We start from the raw sequence: 25,215 nt of genomic DNA, 5'->3' as shown, positions 1-25,215 counted from the left end.
AATTAATCGATAATCTAATATTGCAGCATATTACTGTTTTTTTTCTGCATTCATTGCACAGTTCAGGAATGTTTATTTTAGTCTGCATTCATGTTTTTATTTGTGTTTGTTTCCCCCACCCCCTAAATCCATAGATAAACTTTCCACAGAGAGATCCCCTCATCAACTGTACTTTGATGTTATCACAGATCAGTTAATATCCAATTTTAGACTCAACTCTTCTTTCCGCTCAGACAATCAAGCCATCTGACATTGCTACGGTTCGCACACTTGGGCGTCCCCCACACCTCATCATGAGGATTATGGACTGCGTGCTGCTGCTTTTCCAAAGGCGGGTAAACCCTGTGAAGATCGACCCAGAGAAAAACTGCAACACTCCATCATGGCAGGAGTCTCTCAAACTCATAACAGCTGGAAATTTTCTGGGCAGCCTACAGGTAAAGGTTACAATCATATGCAGCAATAGTTAGTACCATCTTGTGTACCAGATGTTGGGAAGGTATGGCTGATATAGATTTTCATCCAACATAGGAAAAGAACAGCCTTTTCATGACCTCATCAGTTTTTTTTGTATTCTTTGTGATGTTTAGATGTGCCAAAGTCATGGTGCTACATCATTTGTAGAGAGATCATCTAAAATTCAAAATATTAAGATTATTTTGTTATAACTTCCCATCACTCTATTTCCTCCTTCCCCTGTATCTCTCGCTATCATTGTTTCCATGATGCATCAGCTCCACAGTGCTCACTTTCTCTCACCTCATTAGTGCATCAGACCTGCAGCCTCTGAGCATATGGGTAATCCCTCCTCTTCCTCTTAGGCTTGCTTTCTAACCCCACCTGCTGTATATGTTCTTCTTTTCCTCATGTATCCCCTCCCCATGCTTTCTTGTTCTAACCCTGGCACCCTTCTCCCTTGCAGCAATTCCCCAAAGACACTATTAATGAAGAGACGGTGGAGCTCCTGCAGCCCTATTTTGACATGCCCGACTACAACATTGAAACGGCTAAAAGAGTGTGCGGTAATGTGGCTGGCCTTGCATCCTGGACCAAAGCCATGGCCACTTTCTTTTCCATCAACAAGGAAGTCTTGCCCTTAAAGGTAATATATAGTGCAGCGTGATTGTTTGACAAATTAGAACTTTCCTTGATGTGTTATTTAATACAACTATTGCAAGAAATACATCAAACACACATGTGCATCAAAATCCCTTGTCTCCCGCCTCCTCTGCTAACTGATGAATGTGCCCGACAAACGTCAGTGCAGAGCAGAGCCACGGGCTACAACACAGCCCCACTTTGATTTGAAAAGATTCATTCATAACCCCAACATCTTGGCTGTTTGGTTGCAGATTATGTGTCCTTGAAACAGAACGCAAGAATGAAGCCATTCTCAATGCAAGTTTTCATATTCCATTTGAATTTATAGTACTCCATTTAGCACAGACCTGGAAACGGATCTCAACCCTATGGGCAAAAACGGTGTTTAAAAAAACATTCCAGTCACACACGTTTCACTGGAAACCTGCTGAAACATTTTCAACACGAAATGGGATAAAAAATGTGAGTGCAGTACTACTCCCCCAATTAAAAAGTACAAAAATATTTTATATCTGGGAACTTCCAAGGTGTACAAAGTCAGCTGGGATAGGCTCCAACCCACCCACCACCCCAATGTGGAAAAGCAGTATAGAAAATGGATGAATGTATAATGAATTACAATGACGGACACATACTCCTCTGGTTAAGGAAAAAAATCAAGAATATTTATCTAAATTAATTTTATACTGGATTTGTGGAACATTGCACTCATATCTATAAATTGACTTTCCACTACACAAAATGGTCTCGTCTGTATATGACTTGCATTGTGTAGCATGTATGCTATACGTATTTGAATAATTTCTTTCCAATTCTAATTTGGTGACACCTTTTGGGATTTTATAAGAGCAGCAAAAATGCAACTTGAACCTTTTATAGGACGTTGTTTGAAAACCTGAAGCAATTACGTTATTTGAATATAACAGTTTTACAACAATACCACTGTCTACTAGAGTGCTGTGCAAATATGACGCATGAAACACAGTCGACTCGAGTGCTGGGCAAATATGACGCATAAAAATACATAGGGGAAAGAAAAGTGACACTTTCCGATCTACTATGTTGCAGTGCTTGAATTTGTTTCATTCAGGCAATCCTGTGCTTCCCTCACATTCTATGCTACCATCTCTTTTCTGTTCTCCAAGTCATGCACACATTCGGTCTCAACAGCCCCATGATAACTCCCTGCTTGTATTTTTTGTTACCTTAGTATAGAACACATTCTAGCAAATTGATTTTCTGATTTTCAGCGCAATGGTGCTCGACTCCCAGAGCTGGGCTACCAAACAGAGAGGTAGTGAGATGGGCTGCCCCATATACAACTACAATGTAATCAGACTCACGCAGCTACAAACACTTAACACTGTTCTCCAAATCTGTGTTTCAACAGAAGATTTCTCAGCAGCTCTAATCATAAAATACCCCCTCAGGTTCTCGTCAGTACTTTTTGTAAATCTCCAGTTCTCACAACTTGTCTGCATTCAATACCTGCAACGCACATAGAATCGTCTATACGTGCATTCATACTACAGTACAATGTGGATATTCATTTTTCCCGGCAATTTTGGAAAGCTGATTTATCAAAGCAGAACTTTATAAATAAATTAAATACACTCTACACATTGACACTAACTCACTTTTGGTTCGTATATTTTCTGTTTGTTGTATCTTAGAGTTTGGTTTGAACTGGGTTAGAAGATTTTTTTTCGTAATGAATAAACTAACTTTTGCGCAAGTTACAGTGAGATTACAAATATAATTTAAAACGTTTCTTCTCCAGGGATTATGTGTGTCGATTTAAAGAGCAGACAATCCTCCCACCTTGATCTGAGGTCTGCACTCTGCTGAGGCTCTCTCTACTTATCCCTCATGTCAGGAGTAGATTACCAGTTCTCCACTCAGCCTTTCTTTTTCTGATTTGTCATTTCTTTCACACACCATCTACCTTTTGCTCCCCATGAAAAAGGGACCATCACCATTTGTGCTGTTTTGTGTGGAATAAAACCAGCACAAATCATTTTTCTTTAATTTTCCCCCTTCTCTTTTTCAAGGCTAACTTGGCAGTGCAGGAGAATCGACTGGCCATCGCTCACGTTGATTTTCAGAAAGCTCAGGCCGAGCTGGATGCCAAGCAGGCCGAGCTGGATGTGGTACAGTGCGAGTATGAGAAGGCCATGATGGAGAAACAGGTAAGATGTGGGGGTGGAGGGTGGGTGATAATGGTATAGAGAAAGACATTTGAAACTACACAATTGGCCCTATCCAATTTGGTGCTCTTGGCAAGATGTTATATCGTGCTCCCTCCATCGCGTATTTATTATACATACGCTTATAGAATGGCTTGGCTCGAGAAAGCTGGGAAATACTGAGTCGGCATATTGGCCTAAATAACACACACGTACAAACTGACACGAGTGACTAAATGTGCTATACAATAAGCACTGTACAATAAAATAACCTCACCTGTTTGAACATATACACAAAAATAATCATAAGGGACAGCAAAACTGTAACGGCAGATTCATCAGGAGAGAAGCAAACCAAAACTATTGACTTTACTTTTGATTTTACATTCCTCTGTTCTCCCTTTCAGACACTGCTGGAGGATGCAGAGCGCTGCAGGTACAAAATGCAGACCGCCTCAAATCTGATCAGTGGTTTAGCCGGCGAGAAGGAAAGATGGACAGAGCAGAGCAAAGAGTTTGCTGCTCAGACCAAACGTCTCGTTGGTCAGTTTAACAATGAGTGTATTTCTTTTCCTTATGTCCTAGTCCTATTTTGTCCCAATAGCCTAGTTTATAGACACTATTGTATGCTTTCAATGTCTTTGGCTTTTTGCTCCAGGTGACATCCTGCTTGCAACGGCATTCTTGTCATATTCCGGTCCGTTCAACCAGGAGTTTCGTAACCTCTTACTCAGCGATTGGCAAAATGAACTGAAGCAGCGTCAAATCCCATTTGGCAGCAATCTCAATCTGACCGAGCTGCTCATTGATGCGCCCACTGTCAGTGAGTGGAATCTTCAGGTCAGTAATCAAACTGCTTAAATAGGTTAAGCCAAAACATACTCTAGCGTATGTTGCATTATTCAAAGAAATCTGCTATTTCATTCTGTATGCTATTATAAAGAATTGAAGATGCGCTTGTCACTCGTCCTTTCTTTTTCAGGGACTTCCAAACGATGACCTGTCTATTCAGAATGGCATAATTGCCACCAAAGCTGCACGCTTCCCTCTCCTTGTTGACCCTCAAACGCAAGGAAAAATCTGGATTAAGAATAAAGAAGCCAGCAATGAGTTGCAGGTTTGTTTTTTTAAATTTGAATCCCACTTTCAACAGATTTTTCTCTTAAAACACACAACTTTCATTTATTGATAGTTTTGTTTTTTCTTGTCAGGTATAACATAGAAATAAAGAAATCAGACAGATATGAACATTCTTATTTTGCAGTAGATGCAGTACAGCTATAATAAAAATGTTTCATGTAGAACAACATGCTCTTCAGCAGTCACATAACGGCATTGTGTTTTTAGTTTCTGCCGTCATGCATTTGAAAATGCTTTTGTTCAGCCTTCAGCTCAATGTTTTCAGGTTAATACCAATTAACTGTTACTTCCTTCTTGGCCCCGTTTCTTGGCTGAATCATGACAGGGTTTATTTAATCATGAGATTCAATTTACTGTAGACACAGGGAGGCATCATTATAAATGAATACGTAACCCTTTCATAATGTTTTGAAAACGTCACACATCCCAAAGAGATATTAGATCCTTGAATTGGCTAAGTTTGATTTTTTTGTACCAAAAGCTCACGTCAAATATATTCTCATTTTCTCAGATCACCTCACTAAATCATAAATACTTCAAGAACCACCTTGAAGACAGTTTGTCTCTTGGGCGACCCCTCTTGATTGAGGACGTAGGGGAAGAGTTGGATCCTGCCCTCGATAACATTCTAGAGAAAAACTTTATAAAGACTGGATCCACTTATAAGGTAAGAGGACTCAGTCAGACATTTAGCTTTGTTGATTTGTCTGTTCCAGCAAACTTACTCCATAATAGCCTGCTTAGATGATTACATCCACTCCAGCAAATACATTTGGAGTAAACTACAAAAGAGATTAAGGGGCAAGTCCCCCTTGTGCAACATCGGTGACCTCTGTCACCACTAACACTCTTCTGGAAACATTTCCAGACACCTCCAACATCTTTTAGAAAGTCTTTGCAGAAGCTAGCTGTCATAACTGCAAACTGTTATCTTCCATTTTTACTTTGACGAAGGTGGAGTGGAGTTGACTGTGGATTCACTGTGAACGTGTCGTTTATACTGCAATGAGAAGGATTAAAATGGACTCAGATGGCTTTCTTTTATGGGACTGTGTTCAAATATTGTATTGTAAATGGGCTTCTCAGTGCTTTCACACTATCACCCCGGGGAACGACTATAGGTTTAGTATCCTGCTCAAGGATACTTCACCATATAATTGTGTGTTGAACTGGAGATGGGTCGACAGATGACTGAGCCGAGCCCCTGCACAGTATGCAGTTAAAGATGTTCTTGTCTTCTTTTCCAGGTAAAAATTGGGGACAAAGAGGTGGATGTTATGAAGGGTTTCAGGCTGTATGTGACTACCAAGCTGCCTAACCCAGCATACACCCCTGAGATCAGTGCCCGCACCTCCATTATTGACTTCACTGTTACAATGAGAGGATTGGAGGACCAGCTTCTAGGTCGAGTCATTCTCAAAGAAAAACAGGTTACACTTCTTTAAATACACTTGCCCAGACAGCTCAAATTTGTTGATTGTTGTAGAGCAGTTGTTGTATTGGAGTTATTGTATTTTTACTCCTTGAAAATCATAGTTTCACTAAGCTGTGATACTGATATTTATGTTATGGAAAATTGACTTTTTTGATTGCTTGGTTACAAGTAGTTGGGTGTTGGGTGAACCACATACATGGCTCAGCTATTGACAAGTAGCATTGAGTAGAAATAAAAGTCACATACATACTATTAATAAGACAAGTGAGAACTCTCCCTTCATGTAACTTCAAGACTGGTACTTGTAAAGTTCGCATATTGTGTCAAGTATGTGATTACAGTGTTTTATGCCATCAGGAACTGGAGAAGGAGAGAACAGATCTCTTAGAGGATGTTACATCTAACAAGCGCAAGATGAAGGAGCTTGAAGACAGCCTCCTCTGGCGACTGACCAGCACACAGGTAAGGAGATACACTACGCAAATGTTGAAAAGCTGTCATTGAACACACAGGAGAGCATGAAACAAAAAATAATTCCATCGAGTCAATGTGATTCCACATTTCATTTTTTTTCTGCTTATCAACAGAAATATTGTGAGAAAATAAAATTCCACGTTTACACTTTCATTTCCTGACTTACACTCATCAATATTGTATTTTCATATGTAGGGCTCACTAGTGGATGATGAAAGTCTGATTGCTGTTCTTGCCAACACCAAGTGCACAGCTGAAGAGGTCAATCAGAAGCTACATATTGCAGCTGACACGGAGGTTCAAATCAATGCTGCCAGGGAGGAGTATCGACCTGGTAGGTCGTAGCTGAGTTTACGTCCTCTGTCATTGAATGTGGTACATTAGTAATTTCCATTTATTTTATATACCCTTGAGGGCAGGACTATACTTTCTATAACAGTGAAGGGTCAAATGGGCACTCACCACTGGACCACTGGTCTGTCCAGCCACAAAATACATTAACTCTTGGGGCAGTGTTTTCGTGGACAGTGCACGTGCACTTGGGTGTAAAAACTGGTGCGTTTTGGTTTTCATGCAGATACAAGCCTCATGAAGCATGTTTGGGAATTTGGCAGACTGTGCTGCACCATGTTGCAGGTGGCGTAAACCAAATTTGGAAGTTGTGGTGCAGGTGGTGCAACGTGATTTTGGTGAATTTGAATGATGTGCAGGCAGTTATGGCCGTGCACATCTCCTGCGGTGAATTTGAAAGGGAGAGAACCACTTCCATTGGAAGCATGTCGTCTGCTTTCACACCCTCAACGGTGCAAACGACTGTTTCTAACAAAAGACAAAAAAAACCCAAAAGACAACTCCATCAACATACACAGACGGACTTTGTGCTTGACTTGCACTGGGCATGATAATAGGGCACGGTGTGGGATGTGATAGTCAACGTTGATAAAGTACGCACTGCTAATTAAAACAGAAGCTGCTATTTATCCTGTAATGATTACTTGTCTGTCTGTTTACAGTGGCCACCAGGGGAAGCATCTTGTATTTCTTGATCACAGAAATGAGCATGGTGAATGTAATGTATCAGACTTCCCTGAGACAATTCCTAGGACTTTTTGACCTTTCTCTGGCTAGGTGAGAACCCTCCACAATTCTGAATACTAATCAATTGTTAATTGATTTTACTATTTTTTTTCTTCCTTAAATTTGAAAAGTGGTCATCATCGCATACTTAAGTAGTTAAAGAGTTTGTTTAATGGTATAGATCTAATACAGCTTTCGTTAGCCTAGTCCACCATTTAATTTGCAAACTCACTAAGGGATTTGTTTGTCATATTGCCACTGGCTTTTCTTCATGGCAATATTTAGAAGTTGCACCAGCTGTGATGTCAGCAGCCTATTAAAAATGTGGTTACCAAAAAAAGCATAATGATCACAGGCAGCACATTCGTTATAATTCAAGTATTTTCTGAAGGCTAGGATCAGATTAAAAACTGCAAATTGGGGCATTTATATTAATGAAATGCAATCAAATCATTTAATCATCCCTATATTCTAATGTATACTACAGGTCATCCAAAAGTCCCATCACCAGCAAGCGTATCGCCAACATTATAGAGTTCATGACCTTCAAGGTGTACAAATACGCAGCACGTGGCTTGTATGAGAAGCACAAGTTTCTCTTCACTCTACTCTTGACACTCAAGATCGACATGCAATGCAGCAGGGTCAAGCACGAGGAGTTTCTCACACTGATTAAAGGTGAAGGACAAATATATGAGTCATCACACTTTTCAACGCACACTTGTCAGATCTCTGTTTTCATTGCTACCCTCGAAAGACAATCAATTCCAAAGTTTATCAAGACATTTATGGAGAAAATTAATTAAAGCTTAAAAGAGGATGACAGTAGTGATGCAGCAAGACAAAGACCCAAAGGACTTCAGTAAGTTAACAACTGATGGCTTCAAAAGAAGACAAAGCTTTTGTGAACCACAGTCAGAATCCTGACATCAACTCGATTCAAACATACCAAGAATATTAATGAACCTGAAGGATAGTCTGACTGACTGAGGTCTCATCTGCAACTCCACAAATTGGTTGAGGTTATTACTCATTACTCATATACGTATTAAGCTAGGGTCAACCAGATTGAAACATTCCCTTATTTTTCTGACCTGTACTGTTATGTTTACATGTCCAGGACAAGCATGAGAACATTCATTGTTTGTATGGTATTAGTTTAAGCAAAATGTTGATTGAAGATTGGATCTCATTTTATGCATTTATGCAAGAATCCCATACTTTGTCCTTGTATGTAACAATGTCCAATACTGTAATTTGGATTTGACTCTAATCATAATTAGTCTCCTAATGAAATGGCATTGAGTTGCATCCGATGCGACCTTTTAGTAGCTGCAATATGGATGCTGGCCGTGCAGAGAACATGCCTTTATGGTGCCGGCTTGCAACAGATGAACGCATCAACTGGGGAAAGAGTCCCAAGGCTCCTAAACAAGGTTAAACTAAATTTACCATTATATAATATGTATTCATTTATATGATACATTTAGTGGCTGTCTATAGACATTTAAAACCTACCAAAGTCGAGTGCTCCTCAGTGCAGAAATAAAAAGGAAAAGAGGCTTGGACTATTTAAAAGGCTAAAGCTTACACAGTTGGCTATATGCATACAGATCCACCATCTTTCAGCTCAGACCGGCTGAACAGTGACTGTGTGAATTCATTTTTTCAATAAGGTGTCATTTGATCCACTATGTCTCATTAGACAAAACAGTACACCATGACAAAAAAACAGTTAGCGAGTGGGATGTTTAGTTCAATGGAGTAGGTTCCCACTGGTTAGCGTTGGTTGCTCATTTGATAATAAGCAATCGAAGGTCTGAATCTACATCATCATGATGGAATAAATATTTGTGAATTGGTTTAATATTCAGGTGGTGCATCCCTGGACCTAAGGGCGTGCCCTCCGAAACCAGCAAAATGGATTCTTGACATGACCTGGCTTAATCTTGTGGCCCTCAGCAAACACTGGGAGTTCTCTGATGTACTGGATCAGGTACAAAACACGTGTTTCTGGGTCCCCATGGATATTTGTCAAAGCTGTTATCTGCTTTTAGAAGCATGTCAACGTCATGTCAAATGCCAGCTTCACACACATGTGCACCAAAGGATAACGTTTACACATAAACACACGCAGTCATTTGTGTGACTGACAGCCAGGTAGCTCCCATATGGAGCGAGAAAGTCAGTGCTCTGTAAAATGAGCTGAGTTCGGAGGACCTTCAATTAATTTTTGAAAGACATGTGAGCGCACGCACGCACACACACCCACACACACACACCCACCCACACACACACACACACACACACACAAGTACATGAGTGCTCCTGACTTGTTGATTAACATAAAGCAGTGGATTAACAGTTCTTTGTTTAATGAATTTAGTACAGACAGACAAATAGCAAACCATCTGAGGCCCTGTTTTGACTCCAACACAAAAGTTATAAACCACAGGAACTGCAAAACTGCACTTTCATTCACAGTTCAAGTCCACATCCGCCCTACTCGGAACAAGAACTGTAACTTATGTTTGTTTGCTCTGTCTTATGCCTTTGCTTGAGTTAAAAAAAAAAATGTATCGATAAACTTTAATCTGTTGATTAAACGGGACAAGCACAGTTATACAAAACAGTTGCACATGCATCGAGCTGAGATTAGAACGCAAACACTGAAGTAACCATCTGGTAAATGGCGGCAGATCCTGATGTGACTTATCAACTAACCAACCCTTAATGGCACAAAATACATATCACACACATAACTGCTATACGTGGGAATTTGTGTGTTACTTTCAGTTTGATTACTGCGTTTATATGTTTATGATGGACATCGTCAACACCTGTTTAGAAACATGGTCGACATTATGATAACTCCTTTGACCTGTTTGCATAGAAAATTAAGCGATGATCTAATGCCAAAATGCTCCTGGGGTGAGACTATTCAACAGAAAACCATAATAAAACTATTTGATCAACTTCACATAAGAATATGATAATATCAGAAAAGCAGAAAATGAAACCAAATTACTTGGATGAATGTGCCAAAGAATTTACAACGTATTCATAGAAATGAAAAATTGAAGATTGAACCGATGTTTCCAAATGACTGAGAAAAACTATAAAATGGTAATGGAGTTTTCATTTATTTCAATGGAGTAACCATGGGGATAAAAAGTGTACTTGATGTGCGAGTAAATTGAGTAATGAGCTTTGTCACGGAATGAATTAAACTCATTAGTCAAGGTACCACTGTACGTAGATCATGTAATTAAGGATTGAGGATTGGTGCAGAAAGGCCCATGTTCATTATGTCTCCAAAACACATTAGGACAATTTGGACAATTAATGGAGTGCTTTCAGAATATATTTCATCATTCAACTGAAATTTAAGACATCTCCTATCTTTGTGTTTATGAGCCTTTCTGATCATTTGATCTTAATCAAGTAAAGTTGAAACGCCTTTCTGATGCTCATATTAACATTTGATATGGAAAAATCTTCCAGTTTTTCATTTGTCTACCTTTTAACACTTTCCTCACAGATAAATCGCAATGAGAAGCAATGGAAGATTTGGTTTGATAAGGAAGCACCAGAAGAGGAGAAGGTCCCAAACTCCTACGATCAAGCGATGGACTGTTTTAGGCGCTTACTTCTTATTCGCTGCTGGTGTCCCGACCGCACCATTGCGCAGGTTGGAAATGACATAAATATGATTGATGGCTGGAATTGTGTTCTACAATGCAGGCTGCAGTTGATGGTGCTTCACAATAAATACCCTAAAGACATTTTTTGTAATCTGGACCATGCCACTTTTTGCTCAGACCAGCCCCTCACAATTACCAGAGCACAATAGAGTCGAAATCATAGACTGCTCATTTATATATGTATTTAGATCTTTAGGTTAAGGTGTAGGAGAAGTTTTCAATACATTTTTAATTACTGTATTAAGGCCATGCAACCTTTCAAGTCATTTTGATCTAAAATTCTATGATGGATCCTAAAATGGTCATTTGCTTCTCATCCATCACTTGCCAGCCTTGACAATTTGCTATTTAATTAGTATAACATGCTGTGGTTGGCAGATTTTGGGCAGTAAACATTACTACAGTACATGCCATGAGCGCTGGTGATCAATTAGTATCACTGGTGTGTTAAGAAAACAACAACAACCTACATCATTGGCCCCAGAGGACTGCATGTCCACCGGGAAATTGCCCAGTGTGCTTGATTGCCAGTCCAGCCCTAGTACACGGCTAGCTCCGTGAAAGAAACAGCATAGTAAAGGGAGATAGTTAGTTAAAATCACAGTCCAGAGTAGGAAATTAAATAAAATATATTTTATTTCCATCTAAAAAGTTCATAATGTACATTAAGATATTCCCAGGTCAAAGCTTTTCAACTAATTAAGGTTTATAAGGATGAACTATTTCTCTTTGACAAACTTTCTTAGCTGTAGTGCCTAATGGACATTTACAATCATCCTGATGGACTGTTTTGTTGCATGTTGTTTTTAAGCCTGAAATGGAGTTTTTGTTGCATTCACAACCCATATTGTAGCTGTCCTTTTTTGATCATTTAAAATAAGGTTTACTCCTGACTCAAAAGGAAGTAAAAAGACCTTTAATCCTTTCATTCACTCATCAGCCTTGCAGAAAATACAGGGGTGGGGGGGGTCATCATAACATGCTGAATTTCTAAAGTATCATTATCTCACATCACTTTGATCCTCTTCTGCAGGCCCGTAAATACATAATGGATGCAATGGGGGAGAAGTACACTGAAGGGGCCATTCTTGACTTGGAACAGACTTGGGAGGAATCTGACTCACGGACGCCTATGATCTGTTTCCTGTCGATGGGTTCTGACCCAACAGACTCCATCATTGCTTTGGGAAAACGACTAAAGATTGAGACCAAATATGTTTCCATGGGACAAGGACAAGAGGTCCATGCCCGGAAACTTCTGCAACAGAATATAGCTAATGTAAGTGAGCGATAAGAGGTGGATCTATGACATTTGTCCAGTAATGTATTCCAAGATGTTCTCCCAAAGTACATCCTTTGGACTCGTGGTTACATGCTATACATTCTCAATGAGTTAATAGTGCCAATATCCATTGTCCTCAGGGCGGCTGGGCTTTACTCCAGAACTGCCACCTTGGTCTGGATTTCATGGACGAACTAATGGATATAATAAGCGAGACAGACTTTGTCCATGACAGTTTCCGCCTATGGATGACCACTGAGGTCCACAGGCAATTTCCTATCACCCTTCTCCAAATGTCGATCAAGTTTACAAATGAGCCACCGCAGGGCTTGAAGGCGGGGCTAAAAAGAACCTATGGAGGTACACATCCTGACCGGTCAATTCTCTACTTTGGACTGAGATTATTGCCAAGCATAAATATGGCAGAAATGAAATGTAAACAGATTGATCCGTAGCCCATCATCACAGAGGTACCTGATTGATTGAAAGAGGAAGTAGGAAATTAGCATAAAAAGAAAATCTTAGTCCTCAAAATATATCTAAATTGTGCAGAGAAAATGTGCGGATAAATGTATTAAAGACTAACAGCAGGCAAGATCTTTGGATTTAAAATAGGCATGAGGGTGTTTTGGTTAGAGCAGAAGAGAAAAATTATTTGTATAAATCAGCTGTGTCTGTCTGCCTTAAACTAGAAGGGATACACAAGGTTCCCAGGGGACAATTGAAAATTGTGACGCGCCCTTTGTATTTATCCACATTTCCCTCACTAGGCATTAACCAGGACCTTTTGGATGTCAGCAACATGGCGCAGTGGAAGCCTATTCTGTATGGGGTTGCATTTCTTCATAGCACCGTGCAGGAAAGGAGGAAGTACGGCCCCCTGGGATGGAACATTCCCTATGAGTTCAACCAGGCAGACTTTAATGCAACTGTGCAATTTGTTCAGAACCATCTTGACGATATGGACGTCAAAAAGGTAGGAAAACAGTCACCACCGAGGTGAGTATTTTGAAAAGCAGATTTACTGTCGGTTTGGGAATTCCCCTTAAATAGTGGCCTCTGCTGTGCAATAAATCGGTCAGTGCATCGTATGTCAGTTGCAATATAATAGGTTGCAATAATTCAATGACATATCACAGTGAAGGTTAAAAAGTGGTCAAAGGGGAAATAACATTGTGGTATCAGAACAAATACATAAGATGGATGGAAGAATTTGTGCTATCCTGCGTAGCTGGGGAAAATATTTGGGCTTCTTTTCCAAAGCTCTTTAGACAGCATTTTAAAGATATTCCGTCACTCCTTCATACAAAATGACATTAAATTATCTATAAAAAGTTGGGGAAAATGTTCCTGTTTTCTCTCAGGCGGGTCAGATTCAACAAAATACAACATCATATACTGTTTAATTAAATATATATATATATATATATATATATATATATATATATATATATTTATATTGCTTTTTTTTAAATTTACATGGGATTTATTTTAATACTGAAAGTGGAAATTTAACTTACACTGTGCCATACATTATTCACACATGCAGAACCCAGAAGACATGCTAGAGTCAAGGTGTTGGTGCCTTGCAAGGGCACCTCTACAGCAATCAGGAAGATGAGCCACAAATAGTTGCCATTTTTTCATTTTGTATTGATGCATGTACACACAAACACATGCACGCACACACACTAACAGTACATTTACTAAACATGTATATCAAGATTGTAGTGGTGAAATCATGTCATTTGTCTGCTGTTACTCCTAAAGTAATCTCAGCGGGCTTGCGTGTTTGTGTTCCACAGGGGGTTTCATGGACTACAGTGCGATATATGATTGGAGAAATTCAGTATGGTGGCCGCGTGACTGATGACTATGACAAGCGCCTTCTCAACACCTTTTCCAAAGTGTGGTTTAGTGAGGAAATGTTTGGACCAACATTTAACTTCTACAAAGGCTACAGCATCCCAAAATGTTCCAATGTTGACCAGTATCTTTCATATATCCAGGTAAGATTATGAGCAAAAGAGACTTGGACATGACTTTGGGAGCGTAAAATAACATGGTGTGACAACGACAGCACAAAGCATATAGCATGACACACACCAAATTGGACAATGACCCAACCAAGACTGAACAGAAAAAAAGGGAACTAAATACAGTCAAACTGATGAGACAACGAGGAACAAGACACAAGCGACTGAGGGAGCTGATTGAAGTCACAATAGGCGGGTCTAACAAGAACAGGCGGAAACAATTATCTAAGAGACATACACTAGGAAAACATAACACTGACAAAACAAACAAAAAGCAAAACTAACTAAGAACATCACACGCGCGCACGCACACTAGCTCGTGTTTGTCTTTGGATCCGTTCATTATAATTCATTGACTTATTTAGCGATCTTGACGCAAATTCGGTTGTTACAAACATCAGACATGCACGATACAAGTGTCATGTGTCATTTTATAATTGAGGCTTTAAAACAATCGCCGCCCCCCCCCTCTCAGGGCACAATGTCGAATAATCTGCTTTTCTTTAGGGTCTCCCAGCCTATGACACTCCAGAGGTGTTTGGTCTGCACCCAAATGCAGACATCACCTACCAAAGTAAATTGGCAAAGGATGTATTGGACACAATTCTCAGTATTCAGCCCAAAGATAGCTCATCGGGGGGAGGGGAGACCAGAGAGGCTGTGGTGTCCAGGCTGGCTGACGACATGTTGGAGAAACTGCCCGCAGACTATGTACCATTTGAAGTAAGTGTATACGTGCGTGCGCGCATGTGTGTGTAAACGTGTTTGAGTGTGTGTTCATGTGTGATCCCTCAGGGGAGTGTTTCAGTAGAGCAAAACATCATGAGTGATATTCTTCACCTTTCACTGGTAACGTGCTACTTAGCAGGGTGGTAAAGGCAGACAAAGGGGTGGACTATGCATTAGTGAGTGTCGAAGACAGTAATAGAGAAAAAAAAAAGGGCTTTAAAAACAACGAGGCATTGCTAATGAAAGGAGTACAATATTGGTCAGCTATCATCAATGTACTACAGTAGCAGTGGGAGAAAAGATGCATGTGTATGCTACAGAAGCATCACATTAAGGATTTTCCAAGAAGTAGTCTATAAGGAAACAAGCACAACCTATTTTCCAGTTTATAATGCTCCATAAATTTTGCACAAGGCCAATTTGTAAGCCATAATACATTAGTGTAAATTTGAACAATCAAAAGAATAGAAACGAAAGATGGTATTACTGTACCTGAAAATGACAGAATTACATATTCAGATGGGAAGCATACAAGCAAAATGAATCAAGCAAGTTTGGTGCTGAAGTGAAGCCACTAAAGGAGAAAATATGTCTTTTTTTTCCCACCAGGTGAGAGAATGTCTTCAGAAGATGGGTCCTTTCCAACCAATGAACATCTTCCTGCGTCAGGAGATAGATCGCATGCAGAGGATCATAGTTCTGGTCCGAAACACCCTAACTGATCTCAAGTTGGCGACCGATGGTACTATTATCATGAGCGAAAATCTGCGAGACGCCCTGGACTGCATGTACGATGCACGTATTCCTGAACGCTGGAAGAAGGTCAGCACAGTAGTATTTTATATGAAGAAGCAAATACTCCAGTTTTCCTGTGACATTGAAAGAGGATAAGTAATATAAAATTATATTAAACCTAAAAATAATAAATAAACAAATGAACGAGCCATGCAAACCTCATAACAGACAGTTGCAACATCCAATCACAGCCCCCTGAAATGTGCAAGTCTCACACTTAATACGCGAGTGTTGACAGCTCTGATTAAAATTAGCCATGTTTTTGGCTTGACTGACCTCCCGCCTGGGACTCGGGAACGACAAATGAAATCTGCAGTGCTTTTAATAGCCAATTTGACTCTTCTTTTTTAATTCAATACCACTGTGCTAAACGAAATTAACTTTGACTTTGTCTTCTGCTGCACAGTAATTAATGTTTCATTGTTTTTCATGTCTCCCTTTTGCATTCACTGAACTACACAACAATTTATATCGTTATAATGTGTCGTCTTCTTTTGAAGGAATCGTGGGCCTCTAGCACTCTAGGGTTCTGGTTTACAGAGTTACTTGAGCGTAACCGGCAGTTTCAGGCTTGGATCTTTGAAGGGCGACCAAACTGCTTTTGGATGACTGGATTCTTCAACCCGCAGGGCTTTCTGACAGCTATGAGACAGGTACATACCCACCAGTGAGGCAAGATAGCAGATGGTAGCCAAAGTGAGAGGTACCCATTTGTACAAACACATACTTTTATTTACAGGTGAGAGGGAGTGCAGGTCTGGCATTAAGCCTTTGTGCCTGGTGATTTTGTCAAAACCGGTACCGTCCCCACATATTCATGATGTAATTTTACGTATTTCCTGACTACTGTATTTACTGAGACTGGAGGATGGGTACACTTAAACTGTATCCCCCTCATTATGTGTGTGCTTTGAGTTGCTTTTAAAAATGTGAAAACATGTAAATAAAGCTTGATTAATATCAAACAGAGAATTTAATGTAATTGGTTTTATACTGCGAATGGAGATAATACTGTATAGAGCTTGTGGCTATGAGTGAATTCTTAGCTGAATACATTTCTAGTTGTATTTATTCATCAGTTCAAATCTTGACAGTTTACTCAAAAAGATCTTTATGTCCGAATAATGACTGAAGATAGTCAACTGTCACATTCCTTTTATTCCATTTGTTCTCTTCACTTACTTTCTGCGCTTTTCAAGGCATATACGATTGATTTTCTTTTTTGTTGGCACAACATCTCGTAAACAATTTGGTTGATGTAGTGTACTTCCTTGGTCTACATTGTTTTCACTGAACCTCTATTACGGCCTTGTTATCAGCATTGATTCCCTTGGTGGAACATATCATATTTCATCTCTGCCATTTATGTTGTGGCACTGTGCTCATATGAGGATACATTTCTCCCTGGGCTCTGACAGGAGATCACCCGAGCCAATAAAGGCTGGGCTCTAGATCGCATGGTGCTATGCAACGAAGTGACCAAGTGGATGAAGGATGACATCACGCAGCCTCCTGCCGAGGGAGTCTATGTCTACGGCCTACATCTGGAGGGGGCCGGCTGGGACCGCCGCAATTGCAAACTCATCGACTCCAAACCAAAAGTCCTTTTTGAAATGATGCCTGTGATCCGGATGTATGCAGAGAATAATGGTAACATTTTCATGATTATTCTCATGTTTTTCTCCTTTAGGGTCCCTTACAGGGCCATTATTTCCTGCCTGTCCAAGTCTATTTGCCTCCCACACACTCCGAATTACGTTGCAATTTAGCTCGAGTATTGATTGATGGCACAAGTGTTTGTTCATGATAAGAAAATGCTATTTTCAAGCAGGCAGCACACACCATAACAATTTTTACTCAGTCCCTCACAGTGTTTTTTTTTCTTCAAGAAAACTCCCTGTTTGTAAGTGAAACAGACAAGTAAAGCTTGGTTGTGACCGTTTAAAGTTTCTCCTCTGAAAAATGACTGTGATCTGTTGTCTGTCCAAAAAATGTTTGCCTTTGTTGATGAGCGCTGTAAGAAACACTGGAATTCGGAGAAATATTGCAACCTATTTTTTAAGGTATTGAATGTACCACAAAAGGCCTCATACACTTAAAGCAAACCGAACAACATAAAGCAAAAAAAAAAAAACATTTCCACCCACACAAATAATCAGATAACATGTGCAGATTTTGAGTCATCAACACAAACACACACGTTCACTAAAGGTTGAAAGGTTGAAGGCAACTTCATGTTGCGTTATAATTTTCCCACAAACTTGAATTGCTTATTGACTTCCACACTCAAGTTGTATGCATGAAAAAAAGAGATTGCAGACCTCCACAGTGGCTAAACATTTGTTCCCTGAAATTAAGAAAAGAATACTGAACAGCCAGACTCTTCATAACAATGATGTTAAGATTCTTCAGGATAAACAATATGCAATATTTTTCTGTGCTCATTGGCAGAGATTATCAGCTCCCAACTATGGACTTTTTTTTTTTTTTTTAGGTTTAATACTAATACATATTATTTGTCTTTTCTTTTGCCCACATGTTGCAGGTATCAAAGACAGTCGCCTTTACTCTTGCCCAATCTACAAAAAGCCAGTTAGGACAGACATGAACTACATTGCAGCAGTCGACCTCAAGACCACACTTGCTCCAGAACATTGGATTCTTCGAGGCGTGGCGCTCCTCTGTGATGTCAAATGATCACTGAGCTTTAATATGCATCAGAATGGAGCACCTTAAAGAGTCACCCTGAAATCCATGCAAACAGGTACTGAATATACGATACCATTATTAAACATCCTGGTTATTTTAGTTCAAATAAATACACCATGACTGAAATACATGGAAATTTAATGACATTTGTGTTTTGCTTTAAGAAAAAAAAAAAGGTAACAATAGAATCATTAACACATCCAAATATTTTGGAGTAATATTTTCTTTTCTTACAAAACCACCGTACCACACCACTTATCTATAGCTACCCTGTACACAGATACAAGCAGATACCTGTAGATTCCGTTTAAATTGACTCTTGTAATTTTCTTTCAGAATGTGTGACTTTAACCTCCTTTAAAATTATGAGTGTTGTGCAAAGAGCCAATTTTGATAAGTTGATGTGAAAACATGGCCCTACATGGATCAGACCGAATTCATTCATTCATAGACATTCATTGTTCCATGCTTCTAAAAAGGTAGATGCAGTTATATTCATGTCACGTGTCTCTGTCTGAAAATGTAGTCATGCAGTATTCCCCTGTAATGTTTTGCAGTCTTCATTTGAATAAAAGACAATTCAAGAACATCCTGGCCTGCATCGTTCAATTAAAACTCGAGTCAATCATGCCATTGTCTTTGGTCACGCTGAGCTCAAATTATTTCCCATGCAGAACAAAAGTCTTTCTTCTTGTTCGCCTTATACTCCAGCATTGCACATCAGCTATAATCCAACTTGTCATGTGCAAAGCGATTGGAATACAGAGTGATTTTTTTGACTGATTACCAGCAGTAATGGGCTCTCTGAAGCCTGCCAGAATTGAGTAAAAGTATACTGTTGGATTGTTTTTGGAGCTGGACTTGCTTGGCTGGCTTGATTCCTGCCAGTTTACCATGCTAATCCAACAATCAAATGATTATTCATGGTTTTATCTCCTGTACATGCTACACTTACAAAAGTGACAAATGTATACATACTACAGCTGCAGCAGGACAAAAAAATGTTTTGGTCTTTTTTTCCCCTATACGTACATTTTTTTTCCACGGCTACTAAAAAAAAAAAGTCTCCAATCTGATATCAGTGTTAGCTCTGAAGCCTAAATAATTCAACTCATGTCTCATGGCATCATATTCCCTTGAGACAGGGAGCGGGTCATTTCTGTGTGAACAAAGTAGGTTTTGAGCTCTCCCTTGCCCTTCACGTTAATGATGCCTCTACAGGAGCACATGTAGCCCAGAGTCAGAAGGATGCGGCTTGTCTCCTCTGTCACCTGCAGATGAGGGGGAAAAAAAATCCACTCAAAGTGTTTCCCTCTTCTTATCAGCGCAAACAAATGAGCCAAGCTCTTTATCAACTTTACTCTATATACATGCACGCAAGCACACATGCACACAGCATATAAACTATGACTCAACCCTTCTTAATATTAATTGCAAATATATCACAAATACTGTATGCACATTGGTACTGCAGTTCCACTGTGTAGGTGGAAAACAATTAGAATTTATCAGTGGTCAGGCAGGGAGCAAATAAAAAGAGTGGACAATGTCAAATGGGATGTGATGTTCTTGCTTGATGCATCTGTTCTGTCATTTAAAATGTCAATAGAAACAAATGAAATAGTGGTGCTTTAGAGGAAACAAAGAATTGAGCCAATACACTACCAGAGAAGCACTTCATCTGATGTGTCCTTGAGAGCAGCACGGATATTTTTTTTCTCTTTTCAATCCATTTTACACAATTAGTCCCCCCCCACCACTTTCTTCCCCCCCGGAGTAGACTATTATTACTGCCCATATTCAGTTTGTCAAAAAGGCACAGTAATTATTGTTAAAATACTTTTGCCCAGAGTTTTGGCTTCTAAAAAGATAACAGCATCTGGGATTTCATTACTGCGTTTGGCATGGATTCTTCCCGTGCTCATGACTTGGGTGAAGCCTCACCGTACTGCATACTTAAAGTAAACACGTGCTAAGGAGTATGCAAAGGGTAAAGAGATGAGGGAGAGGACCTGCTCAGCAGTTTTGTTCACATTCTGAAGAACCATTAAGTTCAGAGCCGTAACTAACAAAGATTCAGAAGATTGGATTAGATCCATTTTTTTCCAAATCTTTGAACCTCTTTCTTGTGGAACACTTGATGTGGACCAGACTCTATCCCTTACAGCCCCCACATAAATTAAATTGATACCCTCTAAGCAATCATTGGGGCAGTCAACATGCAAATCAGTAAAACAGCAGTGATTGGTCATGATGCCATTGCCTGGGTGAACATGCTGCAGATGGATTACACTCCAACACATATTACTCACATGCCAGCACAAGACCGAACAGCTTGTTTTAATGGGCATACAATGATTAGTAAGAAAATTAAAAAGGTGTATGTGTTGGCTGACTTAAAGTCAAATGAAATGTAAAGATTAAGACATTCAATGGAAAGCAAGCCTCAGTTTTAAGTGCCCCATGTATTGTTTTTGGTATCAAGGAAACTTGCTTACCTGTATTTTTCCCAGTATCCCCGTGCTGTCCATTCGACTGGCGACATTCACCGTGTTCCCCCAAATATCATACTGTGGTTTTTGGGCGCCAATGACTCCAGCAATTACTGGACCATGGTTGATACCTGCGGCAGAACACACGGTCAATATCACAGTCATGTTTCAGTCTGTTTTAAAAGCTGAAAGGACTTGAACAAGCATTATTTTAAAACCAAAATGCTGACATTGCCATGTTATATGTTATGGTGCTGCGGTTGTTTTATTACCCACTGCATACGTTAAATAAACCACGCCCTGGCCACACAAAACTCAATTCGCATTTTTTTTACTGCCTTTCTTGTTTTTGTCTGTCTTTGCAGTTTGCACACAGCACTTGGTTTCCATCTTCCTCTTCGTCTGCCTTTTCATCGTCATTTTCTTTCTTTGACAGCATTTCAGTGCTATACACAGGCTTGGCATATAAACAACATTTTGATTTGTTTTATGTGATTTCCTGTAGAGAGGCTTTTGCCTTTGCACAGACAGGTTTTGGACAACTGAAAATAAAAATGAATTCCTGTTAGAGCAGAGCTTAAGTGGAGGTCAAATGGAGCCAGGTCCTTTATCCACAACAATGAATAGGTCCGCCAAAGCATTTTGAACAGCACTGCACAGTGAGTGGACTTCACATCGGTCTGAGTTAATTTCTGGAGTGGAAGTTGATCACCGGCACACGGTGGTATTCATTATCCTGTTAAACCATAGGTGGGTATTTCCAGCACCCTCTCTGTAAGTCTGTCTGGAAACAGCAGGGATGTACTGTCACACACATGCACACTGCTGAGTTAATGGAGCATCACATGCTGAGCTCTTTGGACAGGTTGAAGGTATTGAACTCTTGCTCTGACCCCATGCAGCGAATTGGGACATTCTTGCCTCCATTTCCTCTTCTTTTCTCTCGGCATACACACAGTAGCTAATAGCATGCAATATTTTTTTTTTCCTCTGGTTGTTCCAAGATGGCGAAAATTCAGCTCATGTGTTTCTAAACGGAAGCGTCATAGTTTAAGAATGCTTGCGCCATCTCTAAACATATGGTAAATCTAAAGGGCAGGGGGAAAAAAACATTCCGTATAAAAATAAATGATTAACTTCGTCGCTATGCGTATTTTCTAACGTACCAACTCTGAGTTTGAAGTCATTGAAAGAGTGTCTGTTGATAACATCCAGCTTCCCCACTAAAGCAAATGCAAACTCCACCATGGTCCCAATGTGCATGTACTGTCTGTCATGTTCCTGTAAACAAAGAACACAACATACAACACTATTGTTTCTAAACAGAAAATCAAAATAGATCAAGTTATCATTTTAAAGCATGTGTATTTATCTTAACCTGTGATGGGTACTCTGGTCCAGGTGAGGCATTGAGACCTGTGGCAGCCATGTATGTGCTTCCAATAGTTTTAATCTTTTCCACACCACTGAATTTAGGCTTTGACAATAGCTGGATACAAAAATTCAGAACACAGAACATATTTAATATGGAAATACAAATCAAAAAATAACATTCATGTACATGTAAATATAATCCCTGTAATACTAGAGAATGTATCCAGTCTAGCATTTTGAAGATAAACACGTTTCTTGTCATACATTGATAGATGGAACTGTTGAAAATACCGTTCACCCTCTATCAGATAAACCAGGGAAAAGTGAAAACAGCTATTACTCATTTACCTCGTCAAAATCGGCAATGATCTCATTGAGAAGCCGGAGACACTCTAATCCTTCTTTGTTGACATCAGATTCCGTGTAAAACTCTTTAAAGTCTGGAATTGAGGCGAACATGACGCAAACCAGATCATATGACTGATGGTACAGATCCTGCCAGATAGAAAGCACAAGTTAAAACTGATATAGCCAAGACTTCCAGTTTGAGTGAAGGACTGGACAGATTTTGACATCGCTTGAGACGCTTTTAGCCTTGGCATTCAATACTTCATGATAAGAGGAGAGGTGAAATTACGGAGACTATTCTGATTATTTACACCAGAATTGTCAATTTGGTAATTTTAGGCTCAGTTTATGACTGTTGTGATATTGTGAGTACTGTTGATTTTTAGTTTCACTAATTTCTAGCACTTTGAGAACAACAGTTGTGCTTTATATATAATTATTTCATGATGAACTGTGTCCAGAAGCAACATACATAGAAAACAGAAGCTAGGCGAGCGATCTGATCTGGCATTTTTGATATGGTGGTGTTATATATGCTGATATTTTAATTTTTAAAAATATTTATTATTCAATATTCACTTTTTCAGTCTTGACAGTTTTTTTTAATGCAGATCTGGGAAAGTAAGGTCACTCTTAACACCCTTCACTCTAAAGGGATAATCTGTCAACCTAAAGTTTAACAGCCATCAAATATCTGGACCTTTGCTTACTTTAGTTGTAAGTAAAATGTAAATGAACATTATTCAGCTAACCTCATTCTTCCAGTTTCTTGCCAGAAAGTGCTCAGCAACATGTGCAGGAAGGACGTTCTCCAGCAAGACACGGTTGAGGTTTTCCATCGTTTCAATCTCCTCACATTCCTTTTTGAACTTGTTCTTCCACAGAAAGTCTAACCTACAGTAATATTCATTCTGTTACAAGAGGACACAGAGGTGAAGAGACTGAAGGTACACTTATAAACATTGTTAGAAACAATGAAAAAGTTACAGAACTGAAAAAGTGAATCAATAAAATATTGCAGTCTCTAAAGTCAAACAATTCATATTTGAATAAAATTGGATTCTGCAAAAACATGAATCAACCACGCCATCATCTTTGTGAATGCTTATACCAGCAGCATTTGATGCACTTTGCTTTAATTCACCTTTCTCTCCTACCGTACAAACTATTTGATGATGACTCACCTGCCGAGCAAGCACAAGTAGAGTGATGAAAAAAATAAAGAGTGAGATAGAGCCCATAGTCTTCAGGTCTTTGAGGACTCCTGGTCTTGAAGTGCAGAGAAAAAGAAAAACACGCATTTAGAGAAAGGAACACGGCAAGAGAGAAATTAAGATTGACAAATCAAAGTAAGCATGGCAGGGGATTGACGGTGGTGTCAATTAAATGACAGCAACAATATGCATTTTTTTATCTAAACTTGTCTGCTGTAATGGTGTTTTCCCCAAGACAAACGAATACAGTATTCAAAGATTCAGGACTCGTAATTCATTGGGAGCTCTAATTACTGTCACATGGAAACCTGTTAGAGACAGCCTTGGTTCATAAATCAAGACTGTTTGAATAGTAATTCAGTTGCAAGGTAAGGCACTGTATAATTGTAGACATCTAAATTCTTCAATTAAAAAGATTATTTAATGGAAGTTTCAAATGTGCATAAGAAATCAAGTAAGTGCAATCAATTTTGCAAGCATATTTTGCATATTAAAGAACTTTCAGCCTTAACAAGAGCTGAGTTCTGCAGACAACTGCCTAGTTCATTATCATATTAGTTTTTGGCACAGAAACAGAGTGGATGGAGGGGGCTTTTGAAAAAAGACTTTGTTTGTGTCTGCGGTGGAGAGAACAAAAACCACAAGACACTTTGTCTCAACTTTGCCTGTTAAGTTGGACACATTGCTTGTTTATTATCAGCTTTACTTAAATTTCATCTTAATTGGTTGATTAAGAGCACCGATCCCAATGACACCGCCTTTTTTGGAATTAGGGTTTACCCCTATGGATTTACAAATTGTATTTGAGTACCGCTACATATAGACATGCACATCTGACATTCCTTCATAAATTCTTTTTGTACACATTTCTAGCAGTTTCTTACAGATCTTGAATAAAAATGTCTTTGTCCTCACGCACACATACCTGTCTATGCTTTCAGATTTGTACAGGAATCTGCTGTATTCATCCAAAAGGGAAGCGTGTGTTTGAAGAATTATGACGTTGTAAACCACCACGGCTGTCAGCATGGTTACCATTTTCAGCTCATAGTTTATCCTCAGGAACACAGAGCAAGAGATCAGGCCCAGAATGCAGCTGTAAATTAAATACTACACAGA

At 39.4% G+C, this 25,215-nt stretch overlaps 2 protein-coding genes across 2 annotated transcripts in view; one reads left to right on the top strand and one right to left on the bottom strand.

Moving 5' to 3' along the window:
- Positions 1 to 19,257, top strand: part of dnah5 (dynein, axonemal, heavy chain 5) — a 57,532-nt gene extending 38,275 nt beyond the window's left edge. Inside the window, exons 66-88 of the mRNA XM_088388125.1 lie at positions 234 to 437; positions 923 to 1,102; positions 3,153 to 3,290; positions 3,695 to 3,830; positions 3,946 to 4,127; positions 4,270 to 4,404; positions 4,939 to 5,094; positions 5,675 to 5,857; positions 6,220 to 6,324; positions 6,532 to 6,670; positions 7,350 to 7,464; positions 7,901 to 8,091; positions 9,288 to 9,409; positions 10,955 to 11,104; positions 12,151 to 12,396; positions 12,540 to 12,759; positions 13,170 to 13,375; positions 14,205 to 14,408; positions 14,943 to 15,158; positions 15,774 to 15,986; positions 16,460 to 16,612; positions 17,378 to 17,609; positions 18,505 to 19,257. Of these exons, the coding sequence (XP_088244251.1) occupies positions 234 to 437; positions 923 to 1,102; positions 3,153 to 3,290; positions 3,695 to 3,830; positions 3,946 to 4,127; positions 4,270 to 4,404; positions 4,939 to 5,094; positions 5,675 to 5,857; positions 6,220 to 6,324; positions 6,532 to 6,670; positions 7,350 to 7,464; positions 7,901 to 8,091; positions 9,288 to 9,409; positions 10,955 to 11,104; positions 12,151 to 12,396; positions 12,540 to 12,759; positions 13,170 to 13,375; positions 14,205 to 14,408; positions 14,943 to 15,158; positions 15,774 to 15,986; positions 16,460 to 16,612; positions 17,378 to 17,609; positions 18,505 to 18,656 (3,978 nt within the window). The 3' untranslated portion in view covers positions 18,657 to 19,257. The remainder of the gene's footprint in view (positions 1 to 233; positions 438 to 922; positions 1,103 to 3,152; positions 3,291 to 3,694; positions 3,831 to 3,945; positions 4,128 to 4,269; positions 4,405 to 4,938; positions 5,095 to 5,674; positions 5,858 to 6,219; positions 6,325 to 6,531; positions 6,671 to 7,349; positions 7,465 to 7,900; positions 8,092 to 9,287; positions 9,410 to 10,954; positions 11,105 to 12,150; positions 12,397 to 12,539; positions 12,760 to 13,169; positions 13,376 to 14,204; positions 14,409 to 14,942; positions 15,159 to 15,773; positions 15,987 to 16,459; positions 16,613 to 17,377; positions 17,610 to 18,504) is intronic.
- Positions 18,790 to 25,215, bottom strand: part of adcy2a (adenylate cyclase 2a) — a 31,020-nt gene continuing 24,594 nt past the window's right edge. Inside the window, exons 21-28 of the mRNA XM_088388123.1 lie at positions 25,022 to 25,206; positions 24,067 to 24,151; positions 23,635 to 23,793; positions 22,883 to 23,029; positions 22,539 to 22,649; positions 22,327 to 22,441; positions 21,167 to 21,291; positions 18,790 to 19,939 (exon numbers count right to left, since the gene is read on the bottom strand). Coding sequence (XP_088244249.1) covers positions 19,787 to 19,939; positions 21,167 to 21,291; positions 22,327 to 22,441; positions 22,539 to 22,649; positions 22,883 to 23,029; positions 23,635 to 23,793; positions 24,067 to 24,151; positions 25,022 to 25,206 — 1,080 coding nt within the window. The 3' untranslated portion in view covers positions 18,790 to 19,786. The remainder of the gene's footprint in view (positions 19,940 to 21,166; positions 21,292 to 22,326; positions 22,442 to 22,538; positions 22,650 to 22,882; positions 23,030 to 23,634; positions 23,794 to 24,066; positions 24,152 to 25,021; positions 25,207 to 25,215) is intronic.

The sequence above is a fragment of the Syngnathus floridae genome, chromosome 10, assembly GCF_059516105.1.
Source record: "Syngnathus floridae isolate MCC-2025c chromosome 10, RoL_Sflo_1.0, whole genome shotgun sequence".
NCBI lineage: Eukaryota > Metazoa > Chordata > Actinopteri > Syngnathiformes > Syngnathidae > Syngnathus > Syngnathus floridae.
The sequence above is the reverse complement of the archived record's forward strand: the minus strand, read 5'-3'. Positions and strand labels throughout refer to the sequence as shown.